At 40.4% G+C, this 16,523-nt stretch overlaps 2 protein-coding genes across 2 annotated transcripts in view; both read left to right on the forward strand.

Annotated features, from left to right (window-relative positions):
- Positions 1 to 1,037: 1,037 nt before the first annotated feature.
- rpl29 (ribosomal protein L29) lies at positions 1,038 to 4,052 on the forward strand. Its single transcript, XM_077726321.1, has 4 exons — positions 1,038 to 1,148; positions 1,549 to 1,601; positions 1,718 to 1,782; positions 3,842 to 4,052. The coding sequence occupies exons 2-4, from the start codon at positions 1,565 to 1,567 to the stop codon at positions 3,983 to 3,985; spliced, it is 246 nt and encodes an 81-aa protein (XP_077582447.1). The 5' UTR covers positions 1,038 to 1,148; positions 1,549 to 1,564; the 3' UTR covers positions 3,986 to 4,052.
- A 1,761-nt stretch (positions 4,053 to 5,813) lies between these two features.
- iars1 (isoleucyl-tRNA synthetase 1) overlaps positions 5,814 to 16,523 on the forward strand; it is a 56,597-nt gene continuing 45,887 nt past the window's right edge. Inside the window, exons 1-8 of the mRNA XM_077726252.1 lie at positions 5,814 to 5,937; positions 7,679 to 7,805; positions 8,867 to 9,023; positions 9,104 to 9,223; positions 9,310 to 9,392; positions 12,176 to 12,293; positions 12,382 to 12,529; positions 15,681 to 15,768. Coding sequence (XP_077582378.1) covers positions 7,687 to 7,805; positions 8,867 to 9,023; positions 9,104 to 9,223; positions 9,310 to 9,392; positions 12,176 to 12,293; positions 12,382 to 12,529; positions 15,681 to 15,768 — 833 coding nt within the window. The 5' untranslated portion in view covers positions 5,814 to 5,937; positions 7,679 to 7,686. The remainder of the gene's footprint in view (positions 5,938 to 7,678; positions 7,806 to 8,866; positions 9,024 to 9,103; positions 9,224 to 9,309; positions 9,393 to 12,175; positions 12,294 to 12,381; positions 12,530 to 15,680; positions 15,769 to 16,523) is intronic.

Below are 16,523 nucleotides of genomic sequence, written 5' to 3' on the forward strand. Positions count from 1 at the left end.
CATCCCATTGGCTTTAGCCATAGATGCAGATATAGCCTGGCCCTGCTCCAACCCTGTGTTTTTGGCAGGTGGGAAACGAGGAAAAGTGGACCCAGGATAAAAAAAACAAAGGCCAGAAAATCAAGAAGGGGCACTGGTGCAAAAAAAAAGGTTCATTTAAAAAAGCTTGTATTGGCCAAACAAAATGTACACTGTAGAGAGTGTGTCACTCTAATGAACCTCTGTGTTTCAACTCAAAGTGTCAGAGCTCATATCTAAGTCCCATGTGACTAATAACGTTTGAAGCCTTATTTGCCCGGAAGTGGTTTCAGACGTCAGCAAACACGTGAAGGTTTTTGCTTGGTACTGATACCTCTGCCACTTTAGAGTAACTCGTAAACTTAACTCACTGAAGCGTTTTTGCGTCAACCTTTTGTACTCGCATGAAAGATCAATTTTAGTCATGAAAAAATGTCTTTTTGATCTTATTTTAAGACAAAAACAGCAAGAAGCCACCTCGAGAAGGTGTGCTATGAGATTTTTTCAAGGCTAAGTGTGCCTCTCATACAAAAAGATTGTATAGTAAATTACTGAAGATGAATGTTCACAGAGGGTGGCCCTGTGGCGTGAGTGGTTAGCTTGTAAGCTTCATGGCTCTGGGTTCCTGGTTCAAATCCAGATCACGCCCACCTGTGTAGGATTTGCATATTCTCCTTGGGCCTGTGTGGGTTTCCTCCGACTACACTAGTTTCCTCTAACATTTCTAAAACATGCATGGTAGGCTGATTGGACCGCCTCCTTGTGCCCTTCAGTCGGCTGAGTATCCCCCATCTCTCGTCTGGAGTCAGCTGGGATAGGCTCTTGCAGTCCAACAACATTAATTCCAATCTTACTTTTTATTTCCTTCATAGTCAAACTATCACTTAACTGCATAGCTTGTACAAAGTATTATGTTACCAATGTCTGCTCTCCCAACATAAATGGACGCTTTGCCTCCTCTCGACAAAAGTATGAGCACAGAAGGACATCTAGCGGTCTATTGTTACTATATGTTTCTTTCAGCATTATCAATAGGGGGCAGCATCGAAATTCAAAGCGGGCTTCACTCAGTTATGTTTTTCCGTATGCCCACTTCTTTCTCTTCCGGTTGTCATCCGTTCGTGTGGCAGGTATCAAGCCTTTTTCACAATACCTACTCTTTACATCGCTATCAATCTGAACATTTTTGTGTATTCTCAGCGTCAACGTCTAATGCGTTTGATAAACCACGCTACAAACTAACTGTCTGGTGCAGTATTTCGATGATATACATTTTGTTTACTTATAAAGTTAATGTCTTGATTATTGTTAGCATTAGCTATAGGTAGCATTGCCTGCTTTTAATGGGTTACTCGTTTTCTTTTACGTTATTTTAATAAATATTACTGCCGATTTAGTATAGGTCGAATACATGACAAATTTTAAGACGCTGGTCTAAAGTTTTTTTGCATAAGTCCGGGTGGCAACCCTGTGGCCAGCTAATGTATTCTTGTTATTGACTTTATTTAACTCTGGTTTTTATTTGTATAGGTAAACTATAACTGCAATGGCAAAGTCGAAGAACCACACGACACACAACCAGTGTAAGTAAATATGATGGACCAACAGTCGCTTGAATTGTTACCAAACTACAACTACTGTAGGTTATTCCTCTATAAGCTTTTCAATTAAACTTACATGTCCTTTTCTGACGTTGCAGCTCGTAAAGCCCATAGAAACGGCATCAAGAAGCCAAGAACCCACCGCTATGAGTCCTTAAAGGGGGTATGTACTGTCAAAATTACTGTTTACTCAGACATAGTGTTACTTTTATTATTAAGTGTTTGAGCGGAGATTCCATTCTGTCAAGGCACGGTGGTGTCTCGGTTTTCATACGTCCTAGGCTTCGAATAAATCGAAGTTTGAACAAAAACTTCAAGATTTATTTTGCTTCTGTATAGCATAAGACACTGCGTTATTGCGCTTAACGCAGCCACTGCGCACGCGTCTGCTGTTAGTGTCATAATTTGTTGGGGTTTTGTGTAATTTTCCCTTGTCGTATCAACGTGATTTATTACCTATTGGTTCAATTTGCTGTCTTTCCTGCCCGTCCGGAGTTTACAACGCCAAGTTATAGCAAATTACAAAATCTGCATTTTCTATGAAAACTGCGAAGATTTAAAAAGAAAGAAAGCCATGACTGATGCGATCGATGCTTTTGAAACGTTACGTTTCCGTTTAACAACTTTTAGTTACAAATTGCCAATTGAGGATGGCACAAATCGATACTACATTCACGTCACCTAAACAGATGTCACATGTGTTTAGGTCATCCGTTTAGGTCACGTGGGTGTAGTTTTGATAGATTTTTGTTGCAGCATAGATGTACCATAGCCATGGCTTCCAAGTGAAGGCGAAAGAACTGTGATACTGTTATTTTGCCATCGAAAAAAAATACAACAAACTGCAGCTTACAACAGTCTAAGACGGAGTACATTAGGATGAATTTTTCAAACATGCTGAGGTAGTTGATCTCAGCATCATCAAAAAAAGTTTCTTACAAGTGTAAGGTACTTCAACAGATTCCCATGCATGGACTGTGACGTTAATGCCTTGGAAGAAGAATTCAGCTACCTGCAAGTTGAGCTAGGAGACATTACAGTCCAGGAGAGAGCAGATGTTCAATGGGGACTAGTTGGAGAAAGAAAAGAGCTGGAAAACCAAAATATGCTAGCATAACACAAATTGCAATGAGCATACTTTTGATTCCCCACTGCAATTCCACGTGAGAATTTTCAGTTCTGAGAGAGATCAGGACAGACTTCAGAATGTCAACAGGACCAAGCACACTTTAAGCCATGTGCTTGGTATAGATAGACATGCAACTGGCAGGAGCAGCTTGCTATGAACAGAAATATTCAATGGAGTAGTCAAAAGAGGCTATCCAGAGGAAATGCGTGACATGAATGACAACAGAATGCGTGTGTGAACGCTTGGAAAATGGACGACAGCCATGGATCGAACACAATTTAACACCTCTGCTAATGAATGGCCAATATAGTAGTTCGGGCTGGCAGCATCGCATGAGTTCCGTGACGATTTGGAATGAATTGTCGAAGCCAATATAACAGCGAGGGGATTCAAAGGCTTGGGAGTGATGTATGTCGCGACTTAAAATGGATTGTGGATGAAGTGTTGGGCAGCACTGCTGTTCGAGCTTTCGCCAAAGCTGGAATCAATTTCCCGGAATACACAACTTTGACTGACAGTGGAGCTGAGCATGTTGAACGCCGAACTCTTTAAATCAGTGTACCTTTTACCTCAATAAAGCATTATCACACTTAGTTTTGCTCGTGCTGTCTTTAAAGCACGCTAATTGCTAGCCTAACTTACACTAGTAGTTAGCGCGTTTTACGCAGGTAATCAAATCCTGTCCTCAAGACCCGCTATCCGGTCCGTTTTCTGTATCTCCCTCCTTTACCACGGCTGAATCAAATGATCAACTCATAAGCATGCTCTCCAGAAGCTTGTTACTGGCCCTGATTATTTGATTCGGGTGTGTTGGTGGAGGGAGCTCTGGTAAACAGCCTGAATTGCAGCTCTTGAGGACCAGAGTTGGCCTAGTGACTAGCGACTTGCATAACATACGCCAGTGCTTTTTCAGTGCTTCCTTTCCAGTGCAAGGAAGCGTCATCATGTATTGACAAATAACAAAATATATCCGCAACTTAGACTGCGCCCCTATCAAACAGTGTGTTTTATAGGTGTGAAAATACAGTAATTCATGTGACCGGTTTCAATATAAGCACACTTGAAAATGTAAATGTATTTTCTTTTTTGACAGGTGGACCCTAAGTTCTTGAGGAACATGCGCTTTGCAAAGAAGCACAACAAGAAGGGATTTAAGGCAGCAAAGAAAGCAGCGGCCGCCGCTGCTATTGTTCCTACTCCCGCTCCCGCACCTGCTCCCGCACCTGCTCAGAAGTAATCTGTTTGCTCGTCACCCCACTCACCTTTTGTGTTCCATCACAATAAAGCAATGCTTTAACAAACAATGTATTCTTCTGTATTATTTCACTAGTCTTAAGTAATTAATATAAAAATATCAGGCTGCCCAATTTGAGGGTGGATGTTCCATTTATGCATTGAAACTAGTGGGTGTTCGGACGTTCAGTCGCCGATCAAATTGGGTTTACTGTTGAAACCAGCTCTCAAAATTATATTCATGAGAGAGTTTAATATATAAGTACATTTGACCAGCGACCAAAAGGGACCAAAACACCGGTGACCAAAAGTCTGGTCACTAACTAGTGATGTCCCAATCCTATACCCAGTATAATAAAATTCTATCACGGGTCAATACTACTATTTTTGGAGTATAGCCAAAAATATTTGTCACAACATCCAGTTGATGCTGTAGTAGCATGTACTTTTAGTGCAATCATGCTTTTAAAGTATACATGAAATAAAGCACAAGTCAAATGTCTCCTGACTGAGACAATTTCTCTTTAGAAAGTAATGATGTGTAAGCATTTCTTGGGGTACCACCAGTGTCCACACGAAACATGATCAACTCATCCAGCTGTCCAGAATCTTCATACCGATTCCAATTATTTGATTCAGGTGTGTTAGTGAAGGGAGACCTGGAAAACAGACTGGATAGGGGCTCTCAACTGGTGTAAAGTATTTATTTCAAATCTCTCATCACACCTCATTTTCTGAACTGCTGGAGCCTATCCCAGTTGACTTTGGGCCAGAGGCGGGGGACACTTTGAATTGGTGACCAGCCAATCACAAGGAATAAGGAGACAAACAACCATTCACGCTCATACCCTCGGGCAATTTAGAGTGTCCGATCAACCTACTATGCATGTCTTTCGAATGTGGGAGGAAAATGGAGTACCCGGAGAAAACCCACGCAGGCCAGGTAAGAACATGCAAACAACACAGGTGGACCGACCTGGATTTGAACCCAGGTCCGCCACTGAGGCCTACCCACTGTCAGCTCTCACAGTTTGAATTGATTGGACGTTGTATAGTAAGTAGTACAAGGATGCCCAATGGCCAAATAGCCTATATGGGCCCATATGGCTATTTAGCCAGTGTGACAGTATATCTTATTTATTTATATAGTAAACCCTTACCCTCGTTTCATATTTTCACAACTTTTATCAAATAACAATACTTATATTGCTGTCCTTGAACGGGTTTCATCAGTACCACTCAATTGTACCATTTATTTTAGATGTTGTCTATTATGTTTATAACAACTGTATAGACAAAAACTCTTCATTTTGCTCCCCAGCTAGTAATGCATAAACGTACACATGGGAAATCACAGTGTACGGTATTTAATTTATTAGCAGGTAATGGAAGGGCTACGTCTTTCAACATGATCATGATTCCAAAACATCGCATTTCATTGTGAACGTCAGAATGTTATTTAGCAGGCAATGACTCCGTAGCCATAGTTTCTTACTATTTACCTCACACAGAATTCTTACCGACTAAACAGCCATACGGGGCCATATAGGCTATTTGACCGGTTACCGGCTAAATAGCTCCTGGGACTATTTGACCGGTTACCGACTAATGAGCCACTGCCATTTACTCATGATTTGACACCGCCGCCAAAAGCAAAAAATGTACAGAAAAATTGTTAACACGACCCTCAGTACCACTATCCAGTTCTTGTGGAAAAAAAGAAGAAAAAAATAAAAGCACGTTCGGTTTGTCAAAGTCGAAACGGTGGATAATACACTCAGCCCGACATTTATGTGCATTGTAGAGGCTTGGTTTGGGAAATTTGATTTTCCTATGGTAGGAGAAAGTCCGACTTCTCCCATGTACACTGAACTAAACATTGTTTCGTCACTTCCCTTCCAAGTGACGCCAACTTGCATCATTTCTTGTATCTTGTCAACTGGAGGTGGGCAACATGTGAGTAATCCATTCTAAGTGGAACAGCGTTAATTAATCCGCCGAGCGCTTCCACACGCGTGTCAAAATTTGCTCCAATTTGTGCAATTTGAACAATTTACCTTGTGGAAAGCTGCGTTTTTTTCCCCGAGGGAGTTATTTTAAACATTGACTGGCTAGCGTAACACTAGCTAACTTTATCAAAGAGGTGTATTTTAAGGTTAAATTGAAACTTGGCACGGAGATAAATTTATTTTCTACATGTTCCTGCGTTGCATTTACTTTTTTTATTTTAAATATGAACTTTTCTGGTTCCTTGTTCAATAAAATTGTTATAAGATTGACTTTTTGGTACCCCCAAAAGATGCACCACTCACGACTGAAAGCATTAATTTGCTCAAACTTCTACTGCTTAATTATTAACTAAACTTTCGCTCTCCTTTTCTGAACTGCTTTATCAAATCAAAATCAAATCAAAGGCCTTTATTATCACCATACACAGCCACGTATAAAAAAATGGTGTTGCTACTCCACAGTGAGTTTTTTAGTAAAAAAACAACAACAGCATAAGTAATATAAAAATATAAAAAGTCATCCTGGCAAGGTGAATTCTAAAATATTGCACAATCTATCTATCCCTCTCCCCCTATCCCCTCTCTCCCTCCCCCCACGCACTCCGCGCTGTACTAAATGCCTCATTTTAGTATTAAACATCATAACCACGAGTTATTTGTTACTGAATTAGAACCACAAAAATATTTTTCCATGATATCCTGTTTTTTTAGTGTTTTTTCAGAGGGTGGGGACGACTTAATTTGTATTCATTTCTATGGGATACGTTGATTTGAGATACGGGTAAATCAACATAAAAGCTCTGTCCCAGGAGCCCATTTAGCTCGTATCTCAAGGTATTACTGTACTGTAGTACCTCGACATACGAGCAATTCGAGATACGAGTAAAATTCCGATTCGAGACAAATTTTGGCCAAGACATGAGAGGCTTTATATGATTTTAGCGCACTGTCTTTTTCTGTCTCTTTCGTGTATAGCAGGTATCTACGGGCACTGGCCAGAGCATTGCATTTTTTTTCAATTTTTTTTCTTCCACTCTGCACGAATGGCGGAGTGATTGCTAATACGAGGAGTATATCACTTCTCGTTGGCAAGTTGTCGTGCGTTATCCTTTCGTGAGGACATTTGTGTGCATCATTTTTGGAATATTTTGAAGGGAATACAAAAGCACACAGCCCATCGATAGTGAAAGTGAGCATGGAGGCGGGGCAAACCGCCTATCTGGCTGGGAGAAGAAAGGTATAAAATGTAAAACTAAATTAGAATTAAGTTTAGTGTAAGGTTAAATTAAACTTATTTTTGAGTGTCTGCATCGTAATCCAAGTTCATTTAAATTTGTTTATATTATATTACGATTCACTGGTTCAAAAAGTCTCCCGCGAGCGCCGCCCCCCCCTTTATGTCCCTCTCGACCCTCTGCGAAATCAGTCTAATTTTAGTTCTATTAAACACATTTTAGTGATATTAAATCACTAGTTATGTGTTACTTTATTTTGTTCCCTGAAACTTATTTCAATTGGGAACGTTAGTTCGAGTTACGAGACTATCAACATAAGAGCTCAGTCCTGGAACGAATTAAGGTCTTAAGTCTTACCCTCGAGATACCCCTGTTTATATTTTGAAGCACTAGTTAGTTCTTAGGTGCCATGAAGAAAACACATGTGATGGGATGTTTCTTGTCGATGGACAGAGATCATCATGGTGGAGCCAGTGCCTGAGTCCATCAACTTTCCTGCGCAGGAAGAGAAAATTCTGCAGTTGTGGAAGGAGAAGGACTGTTTTCACGAGTGCCTCAAACAATCCAAGAACAGGCCCAGGTTAGTGACTACTGGTAACTGACCCGCCAACTAAGCTGTACCATTTCTTTTACAGCTAGTTTGTAATTAGTCTTGTCTCAGAGAGGCCCGATTTTTATCTGCACATCTTAAATGTATGAAATGAGTCACTGTAAATAAATAAAAAACGTAGAGTCAGAAACCGTCAGTTTCCAGGACACAAAACTGCCCTTAAAGATCCTTTAAGGTTGTGATGATTTTTTTCCAAATCTGGGAAATTAGTTTGAAATCTTTGAAATAATGCTCAAAACATGGGTACAAGCGAAAAAGGAGATGTGAATTTCGAGGTATAGTTATGTAGAAACCTTTTTAGTCATTTTTTTTAAGTCTTTGATTTAGATGGGTTTAAAACGCAAATTGTTGTTGTCATGAGCTGCAACCTAGTGCCGTCACTGCTTTCTGGCCCGACCTTACCACGATTTAGGTCAGCCAGTTTTCCCTTTTAGCAAGGACCAATAGCACAATTCCATTAATATGTGCATTCCCTCAATCCCTCAATGCACTAAAGGTCACAGTGACATTGTTTAAACTACCGAAAAATAACTAGTTTAAAAATACTTATTTCATGGGTCCTTTTATCACTTGTTGGAACCGTTTGTACACTCCATTTGCGAGATAGACTGCCGTAATCTTCTACGACATCCTAAAAAAAATCAATAACTAGTGTTAGAGGTGGGATAAAGACATGCCAAGGACTAACCCTTAACAGGTTTTTAACATTTCTTCCCGCCTCAGGTTTTCGTTTACAACCCACCAAGATGACACCTTTTCACCAATTTTTCTCTTACAATTATAATCAGTTGATTGTAGTCAAGTGATGGTTCTTCCGACAGACCTCATTGGCCTAACTGATTGCACTGCTTCAGTAGGGAGGAAAACTCATTTGACTCTTTCTTGAATCAGTTTGATACTGGTGATCTAAAATGCTATTTTTTGCATGTATGGCTATTGTAGGTAGTATAAATGGCCTCAAAGAGACGCTCTGTTAACGTACTCATTGGGGACTGCAACCCTATGTAATTATGACGTCAATCCCCCAACAGGTTCACCTTCTATGATGGCCCACCCTTTGCCACGGGTTTACCTCACTACGGTCACATCCTAGCAGGCACCATCAAGGACATTGTTACACGCTTTGCACACCAGAGCGGCTTCCATGTGGACCGGCGTTTCGGCTGGGATTGTCATGGCCTTCCTGTGGTAAATAATTATTGCTTTTGTTGTTTTTTCTTCTCAACTCAAATACTCTTGAGAATTTCCATGAGCTGGATGTTTTGTAGGAGTACGAGATTGATAAGACCTTGGGTATCAAGGGCCCCGATGATGTGGCCAAGATGGGCATCTCTGAGTACAACAAGCAGTGTCGAAACATCGTCATGAGATACTCTCATGAGTGGGAGGTGAGAGTGTTTAGAAAATAAAAGTCCAATTGGTTTTGAGAAGTGTCAAATTGTAACTTGTAACTGTGTGCTTTGATCATTTTCAGGTTTCGGTCAATAGAATGGGAAGGTGGATCGACTTCAAAAACGATTACAAGACTCTTTACCCGTGGTTCATGGAGAGTGTCTGGTATGTTTGAGCGAGGAATAACATCAGCTCTCCCAAAAGATTTTAAATATTTGTGATTAATATTCAAAGCAAAGGGAGACCATTTTAAGTGAAACTTAATAACTGACATCTGCACTAAGATACAGTCATGGGAAAAACTTGGGGCACCCCTGATCATTTTCAAGATTTTTCTTTATAAATCATTGGTTGTTTGGATCAGCAATTTCACTTAAATATCATATATGTGATTGAAGTGAAATGAAGTTTATAGAACTTTCAGAAAATGTTCAGTAATTACTTAAAGAAGTCTAGGCGGGTGCACACGTTTGTGCACCCCAACAAGAAAATTAGTAATATTTTCCAACTTAATATTTGGTAGATACTCCTTGTAGAAATATCACTCTCTAAGCACTTCCAATGAGGGTCTGAATTCTGGTTGAAGGTATTATTTACCATTCTTCTTTACAAAACATCTCCAGTTCAGTCAGGTTTGATTTTTTTTTTTTTAGCATAAACAGCCCCCTTAAATCACACCACAGATTTTGGATTTGACTAGATTGGATAACTTTATTCATCCCGTATCAGGAAATTACATTGTAGCAGTAGCAAGAGGGTGATTAGACAGAACAGGAAAGCAAAACAAAAAGTACAAAGCAAATCAAAGTAAATGGAATCATCAAATCATTAAGACATAAAAGCAGCAAAAACAAAAAGAGCAAGAGTGGACGGAGCTACCGCGGCCGCCGGCTGCCGCTTAAACAGCGCCATTTGGTTGCGGTAGCTAAAACGGATACAGATTCAAAAAGACTTTGTAAAGTTAGATAAAAACTGGAACCACACACAGGAAGTCTTCCACGAGATGGAGAACTTCTGCAGACTGGGACCGAGGTAGAGAATATGCAGAGTCGCTCTTCTAAGCTTATCTGCACAGTTCCTCAGTAGTCTGAAGCTAAAGAAAACAGCAACAGGGCAGAACTACTCGACTCCATTACTGGTAAGCGCCGACAGATCTTCCATCCTATCCCACGATGGAATGGTTGGTCAGAAGCGTTGCCCCTTTTCCCGGCACTTTTGTCCAGCTCCGAAAACTCCGGCGGCACCGAGGTTTTGCTCCTTCTGCTGCGTATTGTAACAGCTAGTCCCTAGTGTGTGACAGCGTAGGCATGGCTGACTGGTTCCAAAAAAGAAGTAGCCGAAAGAAGCCAGGCTAACAGAACAAGGAAAGTTGTAAAAACATAGTAAAAAGTATAAAGTACAAAGTAAAGTAAAAAGAGGATGTATTAAGAAATATTAAAATGTATTTTAAAAAAAGATAGAAGGGCTGTAAAACATGAAAAACATAAGAGTGTGCAGAGCTACTGCCAACGGCTCCTGCTTGAACAGCGCCATCTTGGAATAATCTTTCAATAATATATTCAGGTTTAGGGGAACGAGATGGCCATTCCAAATCATTGTATTCCTCTGAATGGATTTGAGAAGTGTTTAAGGTTGTTGTCTTGTTGAAGTACCCACTCTCGGTGCAACTTCAACTTTGCCACTGGTTCTTGGCCATTGTTCGTAAGTATCTGCTGATACTGACAGGAATCCATGCGACCCTCAAGTTTAACAAGATTGCCGGTACATGCACTGGCCACACAGCCGCACAGCATGATGGAACCACCACTAAATTTTACTGTGGAAAGCAAGTGTTAGTCTTGGAATGCTGTGTTGTTCTACCACAATACATATCACCCATTGTTATGTCCAAATAACTCAATTTTAGTTTCATCAGTCCTCAGGACCTTTTTCCAAAATTGCCCAAATGTGCTTAGGCATAAACAAGCGACTCTATTTGTGGCATGTTCGCTGAAAAGGCTTATGCTGCATTACTCTCCCATAAGGAATTTCCTTGTCCAAAGAGTGCTGAATACTTAAATGATGCTCATTGACACCATCAGCTGCAACATCATGTTGTAGGTCTTTGTAGTTGGTCTGTTGGTTGAGTTTGATTGTCCTCACCATCGTTCGCCTTTGGTTATCTGAGATTTTTCTTTGCCTGCCACTTCGGTCTTTAACTAGAGTTGTACTTTTGGTCCTCCATTTACTTATGTTTCCTCCAGTGTAAACTGACAGCTGGTCTCTCGTGACAGGACGTTTGGTCGCCGGTCTTTTTGTCCCTCTATGGTCACCGGTCTTTTGGTCGGCGGATGAAATGATGACAGAGAGCTCACTGTTGAAACCAGCTCTCAAAATTATATTCATGAGAGAGAGTTGAATATCTAAGAGAGAGAGTTGAATATCTAAGAGAGGGAGTTTAATATCTACACACATATATAATAGTATTACAGACTCACTCCAACAATATTAAACAGTACTTAGATATTAAACAGTACTTAGATATTAAACAGTACTTAGGTATTAAAACAGTACTTAGATATCCAACAGTACTTAGATATTAAACAGTACTTAGATATTAAACTCTCTCTTAGATATTAAATTCTCATGAATATAATTTTGAGAGCTGTTTTCAACAGCAAACTCTCTGTCACCATCAAAAGGGACCAAAAGACCGGCAACCAAAAGTCTGAGCACCCTGGTCTATAGGTCATTTTTAGAGGGTATTGTTGGTAGTAGTGTTTGAGAACTTGGAACGAATTAGGGCTATTTCATGCAAAATACATCTCTACTTATTAAATTACAAAACAGCTTGTGGAATCAATTAATTTCATAATTACAGGTACCACAATATGATGATCCACATTATTATGTTCCACAATTTACTTTGCTTTCCTTTGTCACTTACATAATGTATGTATATATTTCAGGTGGGTGTTCAAGCAGCTTTATGACAAGGGTTTGGTATATCGTGGTGTGAAGGTGATGCCTTTTTCTACAGCATGCAACACACCACTCTCCAATTTTGAATCCCATCAGAACTACAAGGTGTTCACACCCCTCACCTCTCGCATCTTATACATTAGTCTAGAGGAAAAAACAAAAAGTTAAACATTTCCACCATGTCTTAATTCAGGATGTTCAAGATCCATCGGTTATTGTAAACTTCCCCCTCCTCGATGATGAAGAAGTGTCTCTTATTGCGTGGACCACAACTCCTTGGACACTGCCCAGCAACCTGGCTCTTTGTGTCAACCCCGATTTGCCCTATGTCAAGGTCCAAGGTACAATCTAAAGAGAAAATATCCAACCTTATATTAAAGTGGGTACTAGGTAAATTCAATGAATTCAAAAAACAATGTTTTAATAATGTCTTGCATGTTTTGATTCTTTGATTGTTCCTGTTTACATTGAATGCTGAATCTTGTAGTTGACATGATCTTTTGCCAAATCAAACTGTTTGAATGCTTGCATTGAAAAATATCTAATTGTTCATATTGTTTTTTTAAATTATGGACGGTTTAAAATGCTTGAACATGTTTTCCATTAATTGTCATTGCCAAAGATAATCAGCAGGGGCTACTGTTGATACACTGAGAAAATGACTGAGGCGTATCACTGTGTATGGTGCATGAGAGACTTCCTCGGAATACCAATGACCCCCCCTTCTATCCATCTATTCATTTTCTTTTTATGCCTCATACATTCTCACTCATCTCCATCCAACAGTTTCTGTCCATTCACGCTCCACCTGTTTTTGAACCAACGTCACGCTTTTGTTTGCGACATCCCCCTCTTTTTGGGCTTCTGTCATCCCCTGCAGGTCTGAGCCGCACAGTAATCTGTCACAATAACCATACTTAGAAATGTCTTCTATTCCCCTGCGCTGCTCCAGTTCTCTCCTTCGTGAAAATTTATTTCCCTCTTTTGGTATTTAATCACTGTTATGGTTCCCCAGTTGGCAACACCTCCAACCAGATTTGTCGCTTCCCACAGCACGACCATTTAGTTCTTATCTGTCCTTGAATTTTTATGGCTGTGGCCTTGTTATCTAATAAGATTTGAAGCCCCCCCATGTTAGAGTTGTTATGGCTTGCACCCCCCATTCCCCCTTTCTCAGCTGCAGGACTGTTTTTCCCGCACCAACTGGGAACTTTTCGAACACCGCAACCTCCAGGACTACATGGACACTGTACTTTCCTACATCAAAAACTGCACGGACAGCGTCACTGTTATTAAAAAGATACAGGTTTTTCCCTATCAAAAAACCCTGAATGACAGAGGAGACACAGACACTCATCAAATGCCGTAACACCGCCTTCAGGTCAGGGGACAAGGTACAATAAAGCGCTGCGAGAACAGCGCTGAAGAGAGGCATCAAAAAGGCCAAGGTAGCATATACAAAGAAAATTGAGAAGCACTTCACAGGAAATAATCCAAAGATGTGGCAGGGGATACGACATTACCAATTACAAGAACAATAATATGTCTGTTAACGCAGATGCCTCACTAGCTGAGGAACTGCTGTGTTTCTTTGCTCGCTTTGAGACTGACAAATCAGACCCAGTCTCAACATCCCCACCACCACCCTACAGCAGTACACTGAAGTTTCAGGGACATAAAGTGAGACTGGTAATGCAGTCTGTGAACACCAGGAAGGCTGCTGGCCCCGATGGAGTACCAGGGAAGATGCTTAAAGCCTGTGCTGACCAGCTGGCTGGTGTTTTCACACACAAAAAATAATTGTTCGCTGAAACAATCCATCATTCCATCCTGCCTGAAATCTGCCACCATTATCCCTGTCCCTAAAAAGCCAACAATTGACAGCCTGAATGACTATAGGCCTGTTGCACTCACGCCTGTGATCATGAAGTGCTTTCAAAAGTTGGTCACCCGCCATATCAGGGATACAATCCCTCCCTCAGTTGATCCAAACCAGTTTGCTTATAGAGAGAACCGGTCCACTGAGGACTCTATCACCATAGCTCTACACACAGCACTGAGCCACCTGGAGCACCATGGGAATTACGTGAGGATGCTTTTCATTGATTATAGCTCAGCCTTCAACACTGTAATACCGTACATTCTGACTGACAAACTCTCGCACCTTGGACTATCCTCTTCCATCTGCTGCAAGATAAAGAACTTCTTAACCAACCGACCACAAACTGATAGACTTGGTCCCCACTTCTCTTCCTTCATTACACTGAGCACTGGCTCCCCTTAAGGCTGTGTACTGAGTCCTCTTCTGTACTCCCTGTGCACATACGACTGTACACCAATCCACCAGTCTGACTCCAACATCAAATTTGCCGATGACACTACTGTGGTCAGACTCATCTCAGGTGGGGATGAGTCGGCCTACAGAGATGAGGTCAACAAACTGTCTTCGTGGTGTTGGGTGAACAATCTCACACTGAACACCACAAAAACTAAAGAAATAATCCAGGACTTTCGCAAACACACCACAGATCTGGCCCCATTCCTCATAAATGGAGTGTGTAGACAGGGTCCAGTTCTTTAAATTCCTGGGGTTCCATGTCACGGAGAAGCTCTCCTGGTCTACCAACGCCATGGTGAAGAAGGCCCAGAAGCGACTCCATTTTCTGAGGGTACTCAGGAGGAATAATTTGGACACTAACCTTCTGGAAACCTTCTATAGAGCCACTGTGGAGAGCATCCTGGCATACTGCATTACAGTGTGGTATGCTGGAACCAAGGCAGTAGACAAAAAAAAAAACATGCAGAGAGTGATTAACACTGCCCAACAGATCGTCGGCTGCTCTCTGCCCTCACTGGAAGACATTGACAGCCCTCGTTACCTCAGCAGATCCAGGAACATTGTCGGGGACCCATACCACCCTGGTCACAACCTGTTCCAGCTGCTGCCCTATGGCAGACGCTAGCACTTTGGGGAAAATTTTAGACTATAGGTGTGAATATATGGTAATCCGAAAAAAATGGCACGGCACTGTTTGTATTTACAAATGTCCTTCTTCTTCCAAGGTGAAATTTCACTTCTTCTGGATACGCACCCAGCCTTGAGTGCCACTCATTTGCCATTTTCCACCTCCATTTTCATCTCCTGTCTTTCCCTTTTGAGTTTCTGTGTAGATTTTGACATTTAAATTGACTTTTTTTTGTTTTTTATAATTGAGATAAAAATCTCCGATGCACTGAATTCGCAAAAGTGGTGAAGAATCACAATACAGGCTTTCACCTGTATATAATAAATTAACGCAAGCTGGACACTATTGCTCTTTGATTTAAATCCTTACACAAATAGGGTGTAAACCTTTGCCAAACCTCTTTGTCTTGCTCACTGAACTCCAGGGGTGGAGTGAATCAAAATTCAGACCCACTGTGAGTCTAAATTTACCTGCTGCGTGGAAAAAAATGTTACTAAGTCCACTATTCTTGTTTTTTTTTTCTCAGATAACAACACCAACAAGACATACATCATGATGGAGTCTCGGCTGGGTGCGCTGTTCAAGTTAGAAAGCGAGTACACGCTCCTGGACAAGTGAGTGCTCATGCAGCTACTTTTACGACATAGTGACACAATTGTTATCACAATTAAAAAAAATAAAATTAAATTTAGTCGATATTGATAACTATCACATTTTTTACTTTCAAATTTGAAACTTCAAACCTTTCTGAATGAATAAATTACTTTCCTCATTCAATTAGGAAAGTTTGATTTTGATTTCTTTAATAACAGTGCCCAGGGCTAATTTCCCATATTTAGTCTCTTGTGCAGGTTGAAAGTAAACAATGACACACTCACACACCCTTACTTTATAAGAAAATAGAATATAAAATATGATGATTTAAAAAGTATTTTGTGCTTCTTTTGTGCAATGAAATTGAGACATCTCCCTCCTTACACTATGAAAAGTAAAGAATAAAACCCAGAGAAATTTTGATGTGTCTTTATTTTTATAAATTTGCCTTCAAACCAAAAGTTGCTGTGCAATATGAAATAAATAAAATAATCAACTAAAGACATCATGTTTGGCAAGCAGCCTATTTTCAGCCTCACAAAAAGAAACAATTTGAATTTACCTCACATATGGCCATTTACAAAAAATAAAAAGATGACAGAATCCAGGGTACAGCTTATATGCGCATATATTAGACTTAATTTGTGTCATTAAAAAGCATCAGGTTCTCGTCAAGATGGACCTATTTCTTTTTCCAAATAAATATTTTGATATTTTGCATTTACAAAGATAGGCATATTAATATTAACTTCCTTATAATATTGACCCAAATAAC

This window comes from Stigmatopora nigra, chromosome 10, assembly GCF_051989575.1.
Source record: "Stigmatopora nigra isolate UIUO_SnigA chromosome 10, RoL_Snig_1.1, whole genome shotgun sequence".
NCBI lineage: Eukaryota > Metazoa > Chordata > Actinopteri > Syngnathiformes > Syngnathidae > Stigmatopora > Stigmatopora nigra.

Bases quoted from the DNA above. Each gene is read 5' to 3' on its own strand.
- rpl29 (XM_077726321.1), top strand. From the start codon at position 1,565: ATGGCAAAGTCGAAGAACCACACGACACACAACCAGT. The intron at 1,602-1,717 runs GTAAGTAAATAT...CTGACGTTGCAG, and splicing joins CCACACGACACACAACCAGT to CTCGTAAAGCCCATAGAAAC. The intron at 1,783-3,841 runs GTATGTACTGTC...CTTTTTTGACAG, and splicing joins GCTATGAGTCCTTAAAGGGG to GTGGACCCTAAGTTCTTGAG.